The sequence below is a fragment of the Amblyraja radiata genome, chromosome 9 (genome assembly GCF_010909765.2).
Source record: "Amblyraja radiata isolate CabotCenter1 chromosome 9, sAmbRad1.1.pri, whole genome shotgun sequence".
Lineage (NCBI taxonomy): Eukaryota > Metazoa > Chordata > Chondrichthyes > Rajiformes > Rajidae > Amblyraja > Amblyraja radiata.
This window is the reverse complement of record NC_045964.1, coordinates 7853134-7872610: the sequence shown is the minus strand read 5'-3', so window position 1 is coordinate 7872610 and position 19477 is coordinate 7853134. Positions and strand designations below refer to the sequence as shown.

Here is a 19477-nt window from a genome sequence, read left to right as displayed (position 1 = left end):
AAGCTAATTAGCCTACAAACCTGTACATCTATGCAGTGTGGAAGGAAACCGGAGATGCCGGTCACGGGGAGAAACCCACGCAGGTCACGGGGAGAACGCACAAACTCCGTACAGACAAGCACCTGTAGTCGGGTCTCTGGCACTGTGAGGCAGCAACTCTACTGCTGCGCCACAGCGCTGCCCTGCTGTTCTAAGGGCATGTGTAGGTTCTCCTGGCTTCTACCCTCTCCCTCCCCCTTTTGTTCCTGAAATGTACTATCCCTCCACTGAGTGTGTTCTGCACCCTCTTTGGACCTGTCGCACTACCCTATAATATGGTGAACAGACACATACTATGGCATGAGGACATCACGTAATCTTCCTTTCTGCTTCTGCCCTCCATTGTCCTGGTTTATAAAGTCCAGCTAGTTTGCATTAGTTTTCTACCTTGCCCATCAGTGAATTGAAAAGTGGCACATCCTGCCCACCCACAGAACTTTACTCTGTCCATTATCTGTTCTCACATAGAATTATCAAGTCGTAAAATGATGGACTACAGGTACAGGCCCTCTGTGCTGACCATCAAACACCCATTTATTCTAATCCTGTATTAATCCCAATTTATTGACTCCATATTCACATCAACTTCCCCCCAGATTCTACTGCGTTTTGTACACGAGGGGCCATTTTCAGACCTACCTTCCTGCATGTCTTTGGGATGTGGGAGCATCTGGGAGAATTCCACACAAAGTCACAGTGGAGAGCATGCAAACTCCACACAGACAGCACCCAAGCTCAGCACTGAACCAGCTCTGCTCGGCAGGCACGGAAATCGCTATCAAAACATGGGGGGGGACACAATTTCCTGGCGGCCACGCTTGTGCACACACGCGAGGCTTCAGCCGTGGGCCCCTGTGGACGGTAACATCAGGAGCTGACCTAGTTGGTGACCGACTCCGAACTCCAGCAACAGCAGCTTCGTCCGCCCCGAATCGTGGGGCTTGAATCGGCCCGTTCACGGGGCTTTTCATCGGCTGGCGGGGGCTTCAACCGGGAGCCTCGATCGCCTTGATGCAACAGGTTGATTTTAAGCCGTGCCGGGCGCCGAAAGGCCCGACGAACGGGTCGATTCAGCCCTTAGAAAGCGTCAGATAAAGTCTGGATTGCAAACCATGGGGGGGGGGGATTGTCCCTCACCTCTTTGGGATGTGGGATCCTCCACCCCCCCCCCCCCCCAGGATTTCCGCCCATGTTGCTGGCTGTGTCATAAGTTCATAAGTAATAGGAGCAGAATTAGGCCAATCAGCCCATCAAGTCTACAAGTCCAGAGCTCGCTTAAAGTGGCAACACATGTAGTTGGAGTTGTAAAGAGGACATGGTATGCTCAGGGGCACTGAGAATGAGAGTCGTAGCATTGTCGTAGCCTTTCATTGTCCCTCATTCACGTCCTCGCTGTCATTACAGGTGTCAACACCGGAGTGGTCGGCAGCTACATCTACGAGAAGGTGGATGCGGCAGGGGAGCAGTGACAAGGACGGCCGATCCTGGGCCAATCCGCCCAGTATTGCTGATGCACAGACACTACGCTCGCTCGCGGCACATGGCAGCAGTAGCTTAGAAATCCTGAACTAGGCCCACCCCAGGTATTAATTGTAGTTTGAACTGTAGTGTGCGTTGACTGACTAGTATTTAATGTATGTGGGGGGGGGGGGGGAAGGAGGTGGGTCACTGCTTCCCCCATCACTGGACTCTGATCTTTCACGGGTGAAAGTGTTAAAGGATTTTCCTGAAGGTCTTGCAGTGGAGATTGGTGGGAAGCCTAAGGCAGTGCCTTGTGAAGATGGTGGATCGGTACGTGTCTCCCTCCCAGTAACACTGGCCTGCCAGTGACCTTGTATTGATCTGCGTGCAATGCCTCTCCCAGGGCGAGACGCGTCCTCCTCTCCTTGTGAAGAGCTGTATAACCTCATCACCCCTCACCACGCGTCTTCACCCTCCCTCGTGAAACGCTGGGCCTCTAATTACAGTATTATATTCAGCAAAGTTCAGCTTTAAGAATGCGTCTTTTGTAAATGTAGCCACAAAATGAAGCTTCCTCCTGATATGCATTTAATGAGAGTTCATTGGGTTATCTTTTACTGAGAATAAATAATGCCAAACATTTCTGGAGATGTCTTTGTTGTATTCATTTAATCTCAGGGCGGGGGAAACTGATTGTGGTGGTCATGTGTAGACACAAGAAGCTGGAGTAACTGAGCGGGTCAGACAGCATGTGTAGAAAGAACTGTAGACAAAGGTAGACACAAAACGCTGGCGTAACATAGCAGGACAGGCAGCATCTCTGGAGAGAAGGAATGGGTGCCCCATTTTTACCCTTCCCCAATGCCATCCCTCCCCCTGGTTAGTCTGAAGAAGGGTCTCGAACCAAAACGTCACTCCTTCTCTCAACAGATACTGCCTGTCCCGCTGAGTTACTTCAGCTTTTTGTGTCCATGTACATTTTATTCCTCACCTTCCTTATCGGATTCCACCGAATGCAGCCCTTTTGTCATCTCCACACACCTGCCCTGCAGGGGGAAGCTGTCGAACCGGACACAATTTAGTATAGTTTCGAGATACAGCGCCGAAACAGGCCCTTCAGCCCAGAGTCCGTGCCGACCAACAGTCCCCGCACATTAGCACTATCCTACACTCGGGACAATTTTTACATTTATACCTAGCCAATTAACCTACAAACCTGTACATCTATGGAGTGTTGGGGGAATCGGAAGATCTGAGAAAATCCGCGCAGTCACGGGGTGAACGTACAAACTTTGTACAGACAACACCCGTAGTCAGTATCGAACCCGGGTCTCTGGCGCGGTAAGGCAGTAGGTCTACCTCTGCACCACCGTACCGCCCGGCAGCCTGGGAAGGGAAGCCCTCAGAGCCGAGTGGTGCCAGCGACCGGGCAGATGGAGCCAGTGACAATAACCGATGCGACCAGCAAGGCAGGAGGGGAGGTGAGGGAACCAGGGTCTGGCTGACCGCACCCTGGAGGTCAGCTGCAGGAGGCACCTCCGGTGAACAAAGGTGGACGGGCAAGGAGAGGGACGCGGGTTCACGGGTAGACTCGCACGTACAAGGTGACGGCTGGAGGCCCTGCAGCAGCTGGGGTTTGTCTGGAATGGGCACCACTCATAATACCTAGAGCACAGACTGGACTCTGAAAATGGCACCAATACATGGCGTCTCTAGCACACTGGATCAATGGACTATTTGCTAATCGGGGATGTGCTTGGGTTCGGCAATACTCTACTGGAATGTTTGTAAGAAAATAATTTCACCGTGTGTTTGTACTTCTGCATGTTCCAATTAATCATAGAACCACTTGGTCCACCCCCTCCCTTCATCTCTCTGTGCCAGCTAACCCCCATAACTCCATCAGTCCGAAGATGAATCTCAACCTAAAACATCCCCTTCCCATTTCCCTCCACAGATGCTGTCTGACCTGCTGAGTTCCTCCAGCTGACAGGAGGAACTGCAGGTGCTAGTTAACCAAAAAAAAGACAAAGTACTGGAATAACTCAGTGGGTCAGGCAGAATCTCAGGAGAATATGGATGGGTGACTTTATAGGTTGGGACCCTTCTGGCCCATGAATGTTCTCCAGAGATGCTGCCTGACCCACTGAGTTCCACTGGCTGTTGAGTTTTTGATTTAGAAAAAATTTGGCAGGCAAGCCAGTGAGTGGAAGAAATATCAGATAAATGAGGCAGTGGATGATGAAATGCAATCAGGCTTGTAAGGTCCATTGAACAGTGGGATCGTAGGCACAAACTACATCAGGTTTAACATGATGCTTTATTTTTGTTTTACGTGAAAACAAGCAAATTAATGGAAGTTTATCAGTACTGTACAATTAAGTTTGTAGACATTTGCCACAGAAATGTGCTTTCATCAGCTAACTGACAGTGGGTTCCGAAAGCCTGCTGGAGTCCAGAAAGGTCGGGGGTTTGGGGGGGGGGGGGGAGAACGGGACAAATTTCTATCAAGGTTCACAATAATCACGGCTAGATGGACAGAAAATAATAGTTTTCCGCCCCCATCCACCCACACACCCTCTCCCCAAGAAATGTCAAACTGCTGAGTCTTGGTTCTGCTCGGGACTTTGGTTCATTTTCTTCAGAAATCCTATTGCACTGAATTACTGCATGATTGCAGAGACTGGGAAAAACTTGAATGCAGGTAATTGTTCCAAAACGCACTTTCCTCCTCTTCCTCCTCCGCCCCGGACTCAGCACAAGCTGGGAATCTGGGAAGGAGAAGAGTCCGATTAAGACAGACACAACATGCTGGAGTAACTCAGCGGGACAGGCAGCATCTCTGGAGAGAAGGAATGGGTGACGTGTCTGGTTGAGACACTTCTTCAGACTGAGAGTCAGTGGAAAGGGAAACGATGTAGATATAGAACAAATGAATGAAAGATGGGCAAAAAAGTAACAATGATAAAGGAAACAGATGATCATGAGCTGCGTGGTAGATGAAAACAAGTTACAGATAGTGAAACGCAACAAGATAGCTTTGAAGCTGGTACGACTTGGGTGGGGAAGGGATGGAGAGAGAGAGAGAGAGAGAGAGAGAGAGAGAGGGGGGGCGCCAAGGTTACTTGTAGTTAGAGAAGTCAATATTCCTGCCTTACACTGCCTGGGTGTAAGTTGCCCAAGTGAAATATGAGGTGCTGTTCCTCCAATTTGCACTGGGCCTCACTGACAGTGGAGGAGGCCCAGGACAGAAATGTCAGTGTGGGAATGGGAGGGGGAGTTAAAGTGTTTGGCAACTGGGGGAACCTTGGACCTAGCCCTGCACGACTCTGCAGTGACAGCTGTAGAGTGAGCAGGGACTGCAGTGGTCATCCTCCCGTGTTGTCAGCAAACCCTCTCCGCTGCTGGTGGGGAGTTCCACACACACAGCGGCCCAAGGAGTGAACGTTGTGCAGCACAAGCCTCAAACAGCTCTCCTGTTTCAGGCCTTCTCTGCCCCTGGCCCACATCCACCTATTGCCTTAATCTTCCCACCTTGCCAACAGAAGGCAGAATCCCACAGTTGCAAAACACCCAACATCAATACAGAAAATGCCAATGACTTGAAATGTTGGCTGGTCCTCTCTCCACAGATGCTGCCTGACCACTAGAGCCATAGAGCAGGGAAAGAGGGCCCAGGCTCCACGCACCTGTGTTCATTAGTACTTGTGGCTGTCTACCCCTCCATGTCCAAACCCTGCAAAAAGAGAGGAAGGTTCGTCAATGGGGAGTGGGGAGGCTGCTCATCTACTTTCCCCAAAATTAGACCAAACTATCCTTACAGTTAATACTCTCTAATCCAGTAGACGCAAAATGCTGGAGTAACACAGTGGGACAGGCAGCATCTCTGGAGAGAAGGAATGGGTGATGTTTTGAGTCAACCAAAAACGTCACCCATTCCTTCTCTCCAGAGATGCTGCTAAAAATGGCCTATTTTCTTTATCATCGTTACTTTTTTGCATATCTTTCCGTCAGTATGCTATATCTCTCCATGTCTCTCGTTTCCCTTTCCCTTGACTCCATCTGAAGAAGGGTCTCGACCCAAAACATCACCCATTCCTTCTCTCCTGCTTGTCCCGCTGAGTTGCTCCGGCATTTTGTCTCTATCTTCGGTGTAAACCAGCATCTGTACACTCTATCTAATCCAGGCAGTATTCTGGTAAATCTCCTCGGTACCCTCTCTAAAGAGTTTTCATCCTTTGTGTAATGAGGCGACCAGAACTGCACGATTCTCCAAATGTGGTCTAACCAATGTCCTATAAAGCCGCTTCTTGACTTCCTGACTCTTACACTAAATGCAAGAAGAGTCTCGACCCCAAAATGCCACCCTTTCCTTCCATCCAGAGATGCTGCCTGTCCCGCTGAGTTACTCCTGCTTTCTGTGTCTATCTTCGCTGCAAACTTCTCTCCCAGGCTAGAGTTTGAGTAAAGGCCTTACCTTTGGGTCCGAAGAGTGCCTGGTGGCAGGGTTTGGTACAGTACGGCTTCCCATCATGCTGCAAGAACAACAGGAGGAATCAGCCACAGATATCTCCCAGAAGCACAGAGGTCGAGGGCTCCTGACTGGCAAACTCAAGGCCGCGCCGGTGGTGGGGGGTGGGGGGGCGGCGTGAAGGTCTAACGCGCACATCGAGGAACACACTCACTGAACCCCGGCACTGAGTGGAAAGGTTGTTCGGCTGAACACTCACCCAGGGGAAAGGTTGTTCGGCTGAACAAGGGCGGATTCCCGTGGACTCACCCGTTGCAGCGGCCCCTACAGCCTATCTGTCTTTTTTTATTTTTTGTCTAGTTAAATGTAGTGTTGGTGTTTTTTTTAATACTAGTTTTAAATGTGTACATGTGGGGGGCGGGGCAGGGGGAAACCGTTTAAAATCTCTTCCCTGTACGGGAGACCCGACCTTTTCCCTGTCGGGTCTCCGTTGTCGTTGGGGCCTAGCACCGTGGAGCCTCCAACCTGAACGACCCGGGGGCTCGGGAGACTGCGGAGCTGCGGACTACTCACCATCGTGGGGCTGGCCGGCCTCGGAGCGTGGGGAGCGGTGGTGACTCGCTGCTGCGACTCGACTCCTGGGGCTCGGAGGCTCCAGCAACGCAGCCGCAGGTCCGGTGGACTGGGACATCGGGAGCTCGCGGGTCCGGGGGGAGAGAGAGAGACCGCTTCCCGGAGCTCCCGCAACGCGACTTCTCCAGCCCGTGTCGCGGGGTTGGAACGACCCGGAGCGGGGACCTACATCGCCCGGCACGGCTTCATGGCCGTGGGACATTCCAGCGCCCGCCGGGGGCTCCAACATTGTGATTTTTAGACCGGGAGCGGGGCCGAAAATCGCCCGGCACGGCCTAAAATGGCCGTGGGACTTAGCAACGCCCGCCTGGGGCTTGGATATCGGGAGAGACATGGAGAACAGGGGAGAAAAAAGACTTTGCCTTCCATCACAGTGGGTTCACTGTGATGGATGTTTGTGTGAATCAAATTGTGTGTATGTCTAGGAAATTGTCTTTGTTTGTATGGCTGTGGAAACAGAATTTCGTTTGAGCCTCACTGAGGCTCAAATGACAATAAATTGTATTGTATTGTATTCCACAGAACCATCGCGGCTTCTCCCAGAGGGTGGACGATTCCCCCTCTCCCAGGATTAGTGCGGGTTTACTAATCCCCATCAAACTGTACAACCCCTCACCCTTCTGTCGTGGGGCAGACTGACCCCTCCCATATCATTGCACATCCCCAATCCTGGACATTACACTCATCACTTTAATTTCATGTTTCATGTATCTTGTGTTTTATGACTGTTGGCAGACCAATTTCTCTCTTGGGATAAATAGAGTTTGTGTCAGGGGTTATGGGGAGAAGGCAGGAGAATGGGGTTAGGAGGGAGAGGTAGATCAGCCATGATTGAATGGCAGAGTAGACTTGATGGGACAAATGGCCTAATTCTGCTCCTATCACGTATGACCTTCAGAGAGTCAGACAGCACAGAAACAGGCCCTTCAGCCCACCTTCCATGCCAACCATCAACCACAGTTTACACCCATCCCGCTGTATTCCCGGTGATGGAGGCTGAGAGGTTACGTGATAAAGGTTTAGAAAGTTATGGGTGACAAGGAAAAGGTTGATTGCCAGAGTCCGTATCCCATGGTAGGCGTGATCTGACACAAGAATGCATGTTTAAGGTGAGGCGGAGATTTAGTTTAATGTAGAGATACAGCACGGAAACAGGCCCTTAGGTCCACCGAGTCTGAACCGACCGACGGTCCCCGCACATTAACACTACCCTGCACACACTAGGGACAATTTACATTTTACCAAGACAATTAGCCTACTCGAACGTCTGTAATGTGGGAGGAAACTGCAGCACCCGGAGAAAACCCACGCAATTCATGGGGAGAATGTACAGACAAGCCTCCTTAGTCAAGATTGAAGCCGGGTCGCTGGCAATTTAAGGCAGTAGCTTACCGCCACACCACCGTGCTGCCCTACTTTGAAGGGATTTGAGAGCCAGTGCAGAATTGATAATGGATGAATCGCCTTGTTTATGTCACAAGGAAATAATGAAAACGTTTATAATATATGAGAGAACAGCTGACCTCGGAGATGGAGCCAGAAGGCAAGGTTTTGCTGCATTTTTCACACTTCAGGCATGCGCGATGCCAATCTTTGTTCAGGGCCGTCACCTTCTCGGCTGCAAGAGATAAGCACAATGTTTAGGGAACACTGTACACAAGATCACCATCCACCCTCAGAACTGGAACTGGCATCCAAGCCCAAAGTAACCCACACCGAGCTGAACAACAAGGGTCTCGACCGGAAACATCACCTCTTCCTTCGCTCCATAGATGCTGCCTTGCCCGCTGAGTTTCTCCAGCATTTTGTCTACCTTCGATTTTTCCAGCATCTGCAGTTCTTTCTTAAACACGGGGTCTCTGCCTATAATCAGTCATCAGTAATTTTAATGATTGTATGTCTCTGCCACCTTCCCCTCAGCCAACAATGAACCATTCTACATTTACTTGAACATCGTCTGCTTTGATCTGTCTTTTTCACACCTTATCCCTCCATATCTCGTGTCCCCCAGCCGTGACTGAGAAGAAGGGTCATGACCAAAAATGTCACCAATTCCTTCTCTCCAGAGATGCTGCCTGTCCCGCTGAGTTACTCCAGCATTTTGTGTCTATCTTCGGAGACCAGAGGCGGCACGGTGGCGCAGCGGTAGAGTTGCTGCCTTATAGCGATTTCAGCACTGAAGGCCCATGTTTGATCCCATCTATGGGTGCTGTCTGTGCGGAGTTTGTATGTTCTCCCTGTGACCGCGTGGGTTTTCTCCGAGATCTTCGGTTTTCTCCCACACCCCAAAGATGTACAGGTTTGTAGGTTAATTGGCTTCGTAAATGGTTTTGTATTTTTTTTATAATTGTCCCTAGTGGGCGTAGGATAGTGTTAATGTGCAGGGATCGCTGGTTGGCATGGGCCCGGTGGGCCGAAGGGCCTGTTTCCACGCTGTATCTCTAAACTAAACTAAAGCAAAGCGAAATGGGAGATCGGTGGACAAGGAGTGGGAGAGATTTCCTGACCAACAGCTGTAGCACAGTAGTTTAGTTTAGCGATACACCGTGGAAACAGGCCCTTCGGCCCACCGAGTCTGCAAAAACCAGCAATCACCCCGCACACTAACACTATCCCACACACACTAGGGGCAATTTACATTACACAGAGCCAATTAACCTACAAACCTGTGTGTCTTTGAATGTGGGAGAAAACAGGAGCACCCAGAGAAAACCCACGCAGGTCACAGGGAGAACGTACAAACTCCATACAGACAAGCCCACTTTTATAATTTACTAGACCAAGTGCAACGCCGCGCTCGCAGTCTATGAACAGACCACTCTAGGAGTGAGGTACAGCAATGGGAAAGCTGTACCCATGCAAGCTAGGCAGTGGTTAAGAGAGGCCTTCTCATCCACCCACCCCCAGAGCGCACCGAAGATGCCTTTCAGAGGCAGCTCAGTGCAGATGAACAGGACTCGGGATACACAGGCCTAGAGCTCACAGCACAAGTGAGCTCACAGCACAGAGAAAGCATGCAGCAATGTCGGGAGTGTGGAAAATTATACAAGTCACCTCCCCTGCAGGGACAGTAAACATACATGCAGCCATGCGTGTGCTTTGACCAACTAACGACATTAACGACTGCAGGAAATGCTCGGCTGCATCGATTATTGATGCATGAAATATAACATCTTAAAAACCCGCTTCCTCTTTGAATCAGGCTTTCTTTCCTTCCGTTTCTCCTTTCTTAACCGGTCTTAAATTGTGTTTTAAAATAAAAAATGGGTCTTCTGGCGTTTCAAGAGTGTTTTATTGTTATACATCTCAGATAGAATAATGACATTCTTAAGGGCCTGTCCCACTTTCACAACCTAATTCACAACCTTTTTTACTCGTGGACATTTTTCATCAGGCTAGAAAAACGCCCCGACCTACTTGATGCCACGAGTACCTACGACTACCATCACGGCCTCGTGACGACCATGCTGCAAGTATGAGTCAAGGGAAAACTCGGCAGAGGTCGTGAATTAGGGCGTGAAAATGGGACAGGCGCTTATCTTGCTTAATCACATGTAAACATAGAACACCGTAAACAAAATAATGAACAAGAAAAATGTTCAGTGTAAAAAAACTTAACATTGATTTCAAAAGTTTGCAGGTTTAAATCCAAATTTCATCATTTTCCTAACATGCCTATCCAAGGTTCTTCCTAAAAGCAGCTTGTTAAGGCAGAAGCTAAAAAAGCATGTACCATCAGACTCAAGCACAAGTCCTTGTCCACTGTTAACGGATGTTCCATAAAATAAGGGATGTATCTCCGACCTTCCGATCTACCTCATTGTGGCCCTTGCACTTTTTAAAATCTCTGCACTTTCTCTGTAGCCGTAACACCGTAATATATTAGGGACGGCATGGTGGCGCAGTGGTAGAGTTGCTGCCTTACAGCACTTACAGCGCCAGAGACCCAGGTTCGATCCAGGCGCTGTAGACCAATGTTAATACCACTGCATGGTTATGCATTGTCAGACACCACAAGTTCCAGGACAAGTGACCCCTGAGCCACATGGTCCTAGACCTACCTGATCTCCTCATTGCCAAACACTTTAACTCCCCCTCCCATTCCCACACTGACCTTTCTGTCCTGGGCCTCCTCCATTGTCAGAGTGAGGCCCATCACAAATTGGAGGAACAGCACCTCATATTTCAGTTGGGCAGCTTACACCCCAGCGGTATAAACATTGACTTCTCTAACTTCAAGTAAACCTTGCTTTCCCCCTCTCTCCATCCCTCCCCATCCCAGTTCTCCAACCAGTTTTTTGACTGTCTTCCTGATTACATTTTATGTTTGGACACCTCATTGTCACCTTCTCCAAGCCATCAAGAATCTATTCTACACTTTCCTTAATCTTTGTCCCCTTTGGTCCTTCGTTTTCACACCTTACCCTTCCATATCTCTTGTCTCCCTCTCCCCTGACTCAGTTTGAAGAAGGGTCTCGACCCGAAACGTCACCCATTCCTTCTCTGCAGAGATGCTGCCTGTCCCGCTGAGTTACTCCAACATTTTGTGTCTGTCTCTGGTGTAAAGCTAGTCTAACTGTGCATTGTGGCAGCCCACTGCAGTCAAGATATCAAGATTCAATTTAATTGTCACATATACCAATTAAGGTACAGTGAAATTTGACTTACCATACAGCCATACCAAGAAAAAAGCAAAATACACACAGCCACATAAAATAAAGTTTAGCATAAACATCCACCACAGTGGAATCCACATTCCTCACTGTGATGGAAGGCAATAAAGTTCAGTCATCTTCCTCCTTTGTTCACCCGTGGCCGGGGCCTTTGAATGGTGCCATTGCTGATGGTCCGCTGTTCAAGCCCTCTCGTCGGGATGATCGAAACTCCGGTGGCGGGACGGATCGGAACACTCCCGAGTCGGCCACTTCTTACTGGAGACCGCTGCTTCATGGTGTTAAAGTCCACAGGCCTGTTTAAACCCTCAATTATAGATAAATCATTTACACAATGGGAAAGAATGGGAATCAAAACGCTCGGAGACTTGTATGAATTAGGAAAATTATTATCATTTCAACAATTACAACAAATATAATTTGAAAAAGAATCAATATTTTAAATATCTTCAAATCCGTGACTATCTGAAAAAATACACAAAAGACTATCATAACATGCCCCCAGACTTATTGGATGAAGCCATGAAGACAAAGGCTGAATCAGCAAATCTAATATCATACTTATATAACATTATTTTAAATATAGAAATACCTACAACCGATGGTATTAGAAGAGACTGGGAACAAGAACTAGCTATAAAAATTTCAAAAGAGAGCTGGGATAAACACTTACTATATGTGCATAAATGCTCGATCAACGTACGACATACTCTAATCCAATATAAAACATTACATAGACTATATTATTCAAAAACTAAAATAAATAAACTTTTCCCCAATATCTCACCCATTTGTGATAAATGTCAGTCACAAGAAGTTAACATAGCGCACTCTTTTGTTTTCTGTATAAAAATTCAAAAATTCTGGAACGAAATATGTGAAATCTTCACAAAATTATTTAAAATAAAACTTGTACCAAAAGCAGAATGGATCATTTTTGGAATATCGGAAGGTAACCCCGAATTAAATGTGTTTCAAAAGAACTTATTTAATTACGGGCTAATAATGGGAAAAAAGCTTATACTCAAATTTTGGAAAAATGCTCCAATACCAACAATAAAAATGTGGATTTCAAACATGTTCGAAACACTACACTTGGAAGAGATGAGACTCCTCCTAGCAGGCAAAGCAGACCACTTCCAAAAGACGTGGTCTGTATTTATGGAACTATTACAAGCATAAGGTGTAATAGTAATTTAAAATATAAATGGTACCAGGATCTGGTAACGGGGGGTCTAAAATAAATTTTAAATAAAAACACGGTTGGTATATCCTTTTTTGCAGAGTTTTGTGTTACAATAGAGCGATTGTTTTTCCTTTTTTTTTTTCCTTTTTTCTTTTCTTTCTAGGGTCTTATTTCCTTTCTTTACTTCCTTCTCTAATTTCTTCCCTAAGGGGCTTTCTTCTCCCAACACTTTCCTGCGCCTTCACGACTCTTGCTCACTTTCCTTACTTCTTTTATTTCTACCTTTTTTAAAGCTCAAAAAATGAAGTGGTACAACAAATGTAATAAGATATATGTGATGTGTATTAATGTAATTTACTGTACTTCTAATTAAAAAAAAAAATAAATAAATAAAATAGTCTACAGGCCCCGCGGTCGGAGCTTCAACACTGGCGATCATCGCCAAAACATCCCAGGCTCCGCGATGGTTAGTCCGCACCGCACCCGCTGCTTGAAGCTCCGAGCCGGTCTCCAGGAAAGGCTGCACCACTCCACATTGTAGGCTGCAAAGGTGGGGGGGGGGGGCGAAGATGCGACACGGACAAAAATTGCATCTCCATTGAGGTAAGTGACTGATGAAGGTTTCCCCCGATCCCCCACACATAAAACATACAGAGAGACATTAAAACAAACATTCAAGACATACATTAAAATAATAAAAACAGAGAAGGGACAAGACAGACTGCTGACGAGGCGGCCATTAAGGGCCGGTGGTGAAGCTTACATGAGGAAAAGTATTTTCACCCGGAGAGTTATGAATCTGTGGAATTCTCTGCCACAGAAGGCAGTGGAGGCCAATTCACTGGATGTTTTCAAGAGAGTTAGATTTAGCTCTTAGGGCTAAAGGAATCAAGGGATATGGGGGAAAATGCAGGAATGGGGTACTGTTATTAGATGATCAGCCATGATCATATTGAATGGCGATGCTGGCTCGAAGGGCTGAAATACCTACTTCTGCATCTACATTTCTATATTAAATTCTGCACCATGTTTTTTTTTTTTTTAAGTGACCCCCCCCAGTTTTAGATTCTCCCACAGTATATTTACATCCTCTTCACACAAACTACCTCCAGGCCCCTTCTGTTGCAATTAAATCTTCCTTCGTTCTGCTAAACCAGCCACACAAGTCTGGCCTATCTGACCCTTCCTTTAAAGCAGCCTGTTCATTACTTCCAAAACATTCATATTCTTTCCCAATTGCAGAGACCAATACGGGGATTGGTCCTGAAGTGGTCCTTCATGAAGCCAGACCTCCTTTCTTTTGTGTAGGAAGGGACTGCAGATGCTGGTTTAAACCGAAGATAGACACAAAAAAGCTGGAGTAACTCAGCCGGACATGCAGCATCTCAGGAGAAGGGTCTCGACCCAAAACGTCACCTATTCCTTTTCTCCAGAGATGCTGTCTGACCCACTGAGTTACTCCAGCTTTTTGTGTCTGTCTCCTTTCTTTTGCATTCAGTTTCCCTAGCAACAAGCAACAACACTGTGTCAAGTTTCCCAGTGACTTGCAGTGCCCACAGACCTTCTGCATAATTCACACACTCGTCTACATTGGAGCTCACCATTCAGATCATTAAAAAAAAAACATGCCTAAGAACTTGTTTAAGAAGGAACTGCAGATGCTGGAAAATTGAAGGTAGTCAAAAATGCTGGAGAAACTCAGCGGGCGAGGCAGCATCTATGGAGCGAAGGAAATAGGCAACGTTTCGGGTCGAGACCCTTCTTCAGACTATTGGGGGGGGGGGGAGTGGGGCGGGAAGAAGAAAGGAAGAGGCAGAGACAATGGGCTGTGGGAGAGCTGGGAAGGGGAGGGGAAAGAGGGAGAAAGCAGGGACTACCTGAAATTGGAGAAGTCAATGTTAATACCGCTGGGGTGTAAACTACCCAAGCAAAATATGAGGTGCTGCTTTTCCAATTTGCGGTGGGCCTCACTCTGGCTATGGAGGAGGCCCAGGGCAGAAAGGTCGGATTCGGAATGGGAAGGGGAGTTGAAGTGCTGAGCCACCGGGAGATCAGGTTGGTTATTGTGAACCTGTATTGAATGTATGTATAGCCTCTGAGAATTTCGGATGGGGAGTTTTATATGGATCATGTATTGTATATACTTATTTCTCAAATAAAGTATATTTTGATATAAAAAAGATCCGAGCAGAGGTGTTGGGCCAAGCCTATGCTTGGTCTCACCGATGTAGAGCAGCTGACACCTGTAGCAGCAGATGCAAAGATGGTTGGAGGAGGTGCAGGTGAACCTCTGCCTCACCTGGAAAGACTGCTTAGTTCCTTGGATGGAGTCAAGCGGGAAAGTAAAGCGTCTAGTGTAGCATTTCCTGCGGTTGCAAGGGAAAGTGCCAGGAGAGGGGGTGGTTTGGGTGGGAAGGGACGAATTGACCAGGGAGTTACAGAGGGAGCGGTCTCTGCGGAAAGCCAAAAGGGGAGGAGATGGGAAATGTGGCCAGTGGTGGGATCCCGCGGGAGATGGAGAGTGAGAGCAGAGTTACGGGGTATAGAAGAGACCCTGGTGAGAGCCTCATCTAGAGAAGAAGAGGGGAACATAGGGGAATGAGGGGAACACCTAATTCTTTGGAACATAGAGGTATGAATCTGAGGGGTAACATTTTCACACAAAGGGTGGTGGGCGTACGGAACAAGCTGCCAGAGAAGACAGGTACTACCATCTCCTCAGGTAGTACCTGTCACCAGTTGACGTAGGTAGTCGCCAATGGAATTCATCGAAGTCAGCACCAGCAACAACCTACGTCATTCTGGCAACAACCTACGACAGCACCTACGTCAGGAGAAGTCAAGCTACGCTCATTGGCTTCAAGCCCACTGTCGCCGAAATTTTTTGAACATCTCAAACCCAGCGGCGACCAGAAAAATGCTACGACTCTTTGGGCGAATGAGGAGACTACTCACGACCATACTGGCAACACCCCGGCGACAGCCTAGTCGCCTAAAAAAAGTGGAACAGGCCCTTTAACTGGCCTGGAGTTTTCCCTCCCTTTTTGAACAAAGGACTTGCTTTCACAGATTTTCCAATTTAATGGGCCCTTCCCAGAATCTGGGAAATTTGGGGATATATAAACACACCATCTATCTCGAACACTAGCCGCCACTTGTAAGGTCTGAAGTTCACCCAGACACAATGACTTGTCAGGGTGTGTCTTCAATGCTAATGACCTGATGATTGCACTGCCCCCCAATTCCCCACCCTGTCAATTTGGAAATGGTCCAGGAATCATAAGATAAGTGATAGTAGATTTGGGCCATTCGGCCCATCATTTACTCCGTCATTCAATCATGCCTGAACTATCTCTTCCTGCTAACCCCTTCTCTCCATAACCTTTGACACCCGTACTAATCAATAATCTATCTATCTCTGCCTTAAAGATATCTACTGAATGTTGCTCGCATTTAGCCTGTTGAATTTAGCTGTTATCTTGTTTTCCTTTATTTATTTCCCAGACTTGTTTGTCTAGAACCAACAATCAAATTGTCTTTATATTAAAAAAAGTGTCTATGGAAACTTGAACGTTCTTGGTTAACGGTCAGTCATATATACAATTTTTCCTCCCCATTTTCAGTAATTCTTTGTTGTTTCAAATTCCTGGGCATGCATATTTCTTAAGAATGTATATTTATGAAGATCTTTCCTGGACCCAGCACACTGATATAATTATAAATTAAGTACACCAATGCCTCTACTTCCTGAGAAGATTGCAGAGATTCGGTATGTCAGAGAAGACTCTCTTGAACTTCTACAGGTGTACAGTAGAGAGCATATTGACTGGTTGCATCATGGCCTGGTTTGGTAACTTGAATGCTCAGGAGTGAAGAAGACTGCAAAAACTGGTGAACACTGCCCAGTCCATCACCGGCTCTGACCCCTCCACCATCGAAGGGATTTACAGGAGTCGCTGCCTCAAAAAGGCAGCCAGCATCATCAGAGACACACACCATCATTTCACCCCTGCCATCCAGAAGAAGATATAGGAGCCTGAAAACTGTAACGTCCAGGTTCACAAACAGCTTATTCCCTACAGCCATCAGGATATTAAACAGTACAGCCTGGAAATACATATTGGGAGGCATTGGATGTGTCTTTTTGCACTATTATTGTTTGTTTTATGTGTATATATACACACACACATACACTGCACTTTTTTTCTCGTTTATTATATTGTGTACTGCATTTACATATTCTGTTGTGCTACTGCAAGTAAGAATTTTATTGTGAAGATTGGCGCACAAAGTTGGAGTATCTCAGCATATCAGACAGCATTTCTGGAGAGAAGGAATAGGTGACGTTTTGGGTTTAGACACTTCTCCAGACTCTGAAGAAGGTTTGCCTCACTGAAGAAGGGTCTCGACCGAAACGTCACCCATTCCTTCTCTTCAGAGATGCTGCCTGTCCCTCTGAGCTACTCTAGCTTTTTGTGTCTATCTTTGCCTCACTGAAAAATGGTCTCGACCCAAAACGTCACCCATTCCTTCTCTCCAGAGATGCTGCTGAGTAACTCCAGCATTTCAGGTTTAAAGCAGCATCCGTAGTTCCTTCCTACACAAGAATTTTATTGTTCTATCTGGGACATATGACCATAAAACGCTCTTGTCTCTTGTTTTCAGTTATGTGAATTTCCCCTCACTCTTTTGATTGTATTACCATTTACGTCCAAGTTCGATACTATCTTTGTTCGGTTAAACGTGGGCGGCAGGCCCCGCCCGACAAAGTGGATAAGGATCTACAAACAACAACTGAATCTGCAGCACCCGTTCATACATTTAACACGAAACCGATGCGAGGCGAGATTTTAATCGACAAACAGCAATGCAAACGATACCACAGTTAAAAAAAACTCCACTACTCAAACAGCCGGAGAAACAACTAATCCCCATCCTAAACCATTAACGCATTAAATAAAAATAAAAATACAAAGATTGCAGCACCATAAATCAGAAAACCAATCTGGATACTTACAACATAGAAACGCAATTCTGAACAAAAATAAATGCATACATTGAACATTCATTTATAAATTAAATAAATACATTTATGATAAATATATTTATAAATACATGTATTGGTCTAGTAAACAACTTCTAACAGGCAAGTTTATTCATGTATTTATAAATAAACAGATACCGCCGAAGAGACATTACACCGAAGAGAGATGTTATAACAAGTTATGTAGAAATGCTACTGAGACGCTTTGGAAAGAAAGGTGAAGCATATTCATACATTTGAGTTTGAACTGATGGAAGTCGTGCAGGATAGGCGGGTCTGCTTACCAAAGTACACTTCTTTAGAGCACTTAGGGCACTTGGGCATATTTGGTCCACAATCTGCGCTGTCCTATGCCTGGAACGAACTCACACACTGTCTCTCTCCAAAAGTACCTGCCGCTCGGGCTCCGCGTTTATATAGTGGGCAGGGACAAGTGCACACATGTTGTCAGTGTGTGTGTGGAGCCTGTCCCTGCAACGCACAGAGAACCAGCCACTCCTCAGAGACCGGCTCACGGCCCGAGGGCGTTGTTGGAGGAAGTGGTTTGTGAAGCTGCGGCCGGTAGAAGCTGTTTACCAGCACAATACTGGCCGCGTTCAACAGACACTGGCTCCGAACAAGAGAGAGCGGTGGAGACCCTTTTGCAGACTGAGAGTCAGGGGAAAGGGAAACTCAGGAATAAAGGGCACTCTTTCAGAAAGGTGGTTAGAAACCATCACCGATTGTGGAAAGTGCGGAAATGAAGTCATGCCAATTAAGTAAAATGTTGAGAACATTGACAAAGATGAATATGGACAGCAGGTGCAAGAAAGAAGCTGTAGACAATGGCACGCCACTAGCTGCGAGTTAGCTCCCAGCTCCCATATTATCCCGGTAATTGTATTGCTATCACTTTAGTATCACTGGGCCCCAATACTGGATTTCTCTTCCTCACTGCAACGTGAGTAATAGATGCAGAGCTGCCCATTGCCAAGATTTTATTACATTTTCAAATTCATCTCAGAAATTGGATAGTAGCAAAAGTAACCTCACTATTTCAAGGCAGAGGAAGAGTAATATTGCTGGCATCATTGCTGGCTGCTGAATGTTAACTTTGTTCACACGGCTCGCTTTATTTAAAATAGGTTACCAAAGAACTTTGTACAGCCCTCCCGAAACCAGATTGTCACGAGAAGTCAGGTTAAATGCAAAATAAATTGCAAAGGAAATGAAAATAGAAACCCACAGCCAAATTTAAAAAGGGAAATTAGATAAGGGGCTCTAACCATTGATGGGAATTGAAATTGATTCAAGATTCAAGAGAGTTTATTGTCATGTGTCCCAGATAGGACAATGTAATTCTTGCTTTGCTTCAACACAACAGAATATAGTAGAATATAAATACATACAGAACAGATCATATACCAATCAATATATATACACACACACATAAATAATCAGATAATGTGCAATGGGCTATTAAAGTTCAGAGTTTTGTTTAACCTACAAACCTGTGTATCTTTGAACAGACCACTCTAGGAGTGAGGTACAGCAATGGGAAAGCTGTACCCATGTGAGTTAGGCAGTGGTTAAGAGAGGCCTTCTCATCCACCCACCCCCAGAGCGCACCGAAGATGCCTTTCAGAGGCAGCTCAGTGCAGATGAACAGGACTCGGGATACACAGGCCTAGAGCTCACAGCACAAGTGAGCTCACAGCACAGAGAAAGCATGCAGCAATGTCGGGAGTGTGGAAAATTATACAAGTCACCTCCCCTGCAGGGACAGTAAACATACATGCAGCCATGCATGTGCTTTGACCAACTACCAACTAACGACATTAACGACTGCAGGAAATGCTCGGCTGCATCGATTATTGATGCATGAAATATAACATCTTAAAAACCCGCTTCCTCTTTGAATCAGGCTTTCTTTCCATCCGTTCCCCCTTTCTTAACCGGTCTTAACTTGTATTTGAGTTGAGTTTAATAGC

At 46.6% G+C, this 19477-nt stretch overlaps 2 protein-coding genes across 2 annotated transcripts in view; one reads left to right on the top strand and one right to left on the bottom strand.

Annotated features, from left to right (window-relative positions):
- The window catches only part of LOC116976739 (cysteine-rich protein 2-like), a 45287-nt gene extending 43139 nt beyond the window's left edge, over positions 1-2148 (top strand). The window contains exon 8 of the mRNA XM_033026625.1: positions 1444-2148. Coding sequence (XP_032882516.1) covers positions 1444-1508 — 65 coding nt within the window. The 3' untranslated portion in view covers positions 1509-2148. The remainder of the gene's footprint in view (positions 1-1443) is intronic.
- Positions 2149-3801: 1653 nt separating this feature from the next.
- Positions 3802-18023, bottom strand: crip1 (cysteine rich protein 1). Its single transcript, XM_033026624.1, has 5 exons — positions 17792-18023; positions 8128-8222; positions 5978-6035; positions 5190-5236; positions 3802-4271 (listed from the first exon to the last, which is right to left on the bottom strand). The coding sequence occupies exons 1-4, from the start codon at positions 17829-17831 to the stop codon at positions 5199-5201; spliced, it is 231 nt and encodes a 76-aa protein (XP_032882515.1). The 5' UTR covers positions 17832-18023; the 3' UTR covers positions 3802-4271; positions 5190-5198.
- Positions 18024-19477: the final 1454 nt, after the last annotated feature.

Bases quoted from the DNA above. Each gene is read 5' to 3' on its own strand.
- crip1 (XM_033026624.1), bottom strand. From the start codon at position 17,831: ATGCCCAAGTGCCCTAAGTGCTCTAAAGAAGTGTACTTTG. The intron at 8,223-17,791 runs GTAAGCAGACCC...TATCTCTTGCAG, and splicing joins CTCTAAAGAAGTGTACTTTG to CCGAGAAGGTGACGGCCCTG. The intron at 6,036-8,127 runs GTCAGCTGTTCT...TTGTTCTTGCAG, and splicing joins CTTCTGGCTCCATCTCCGAG to CATGATGGGAAGCCGTACTG.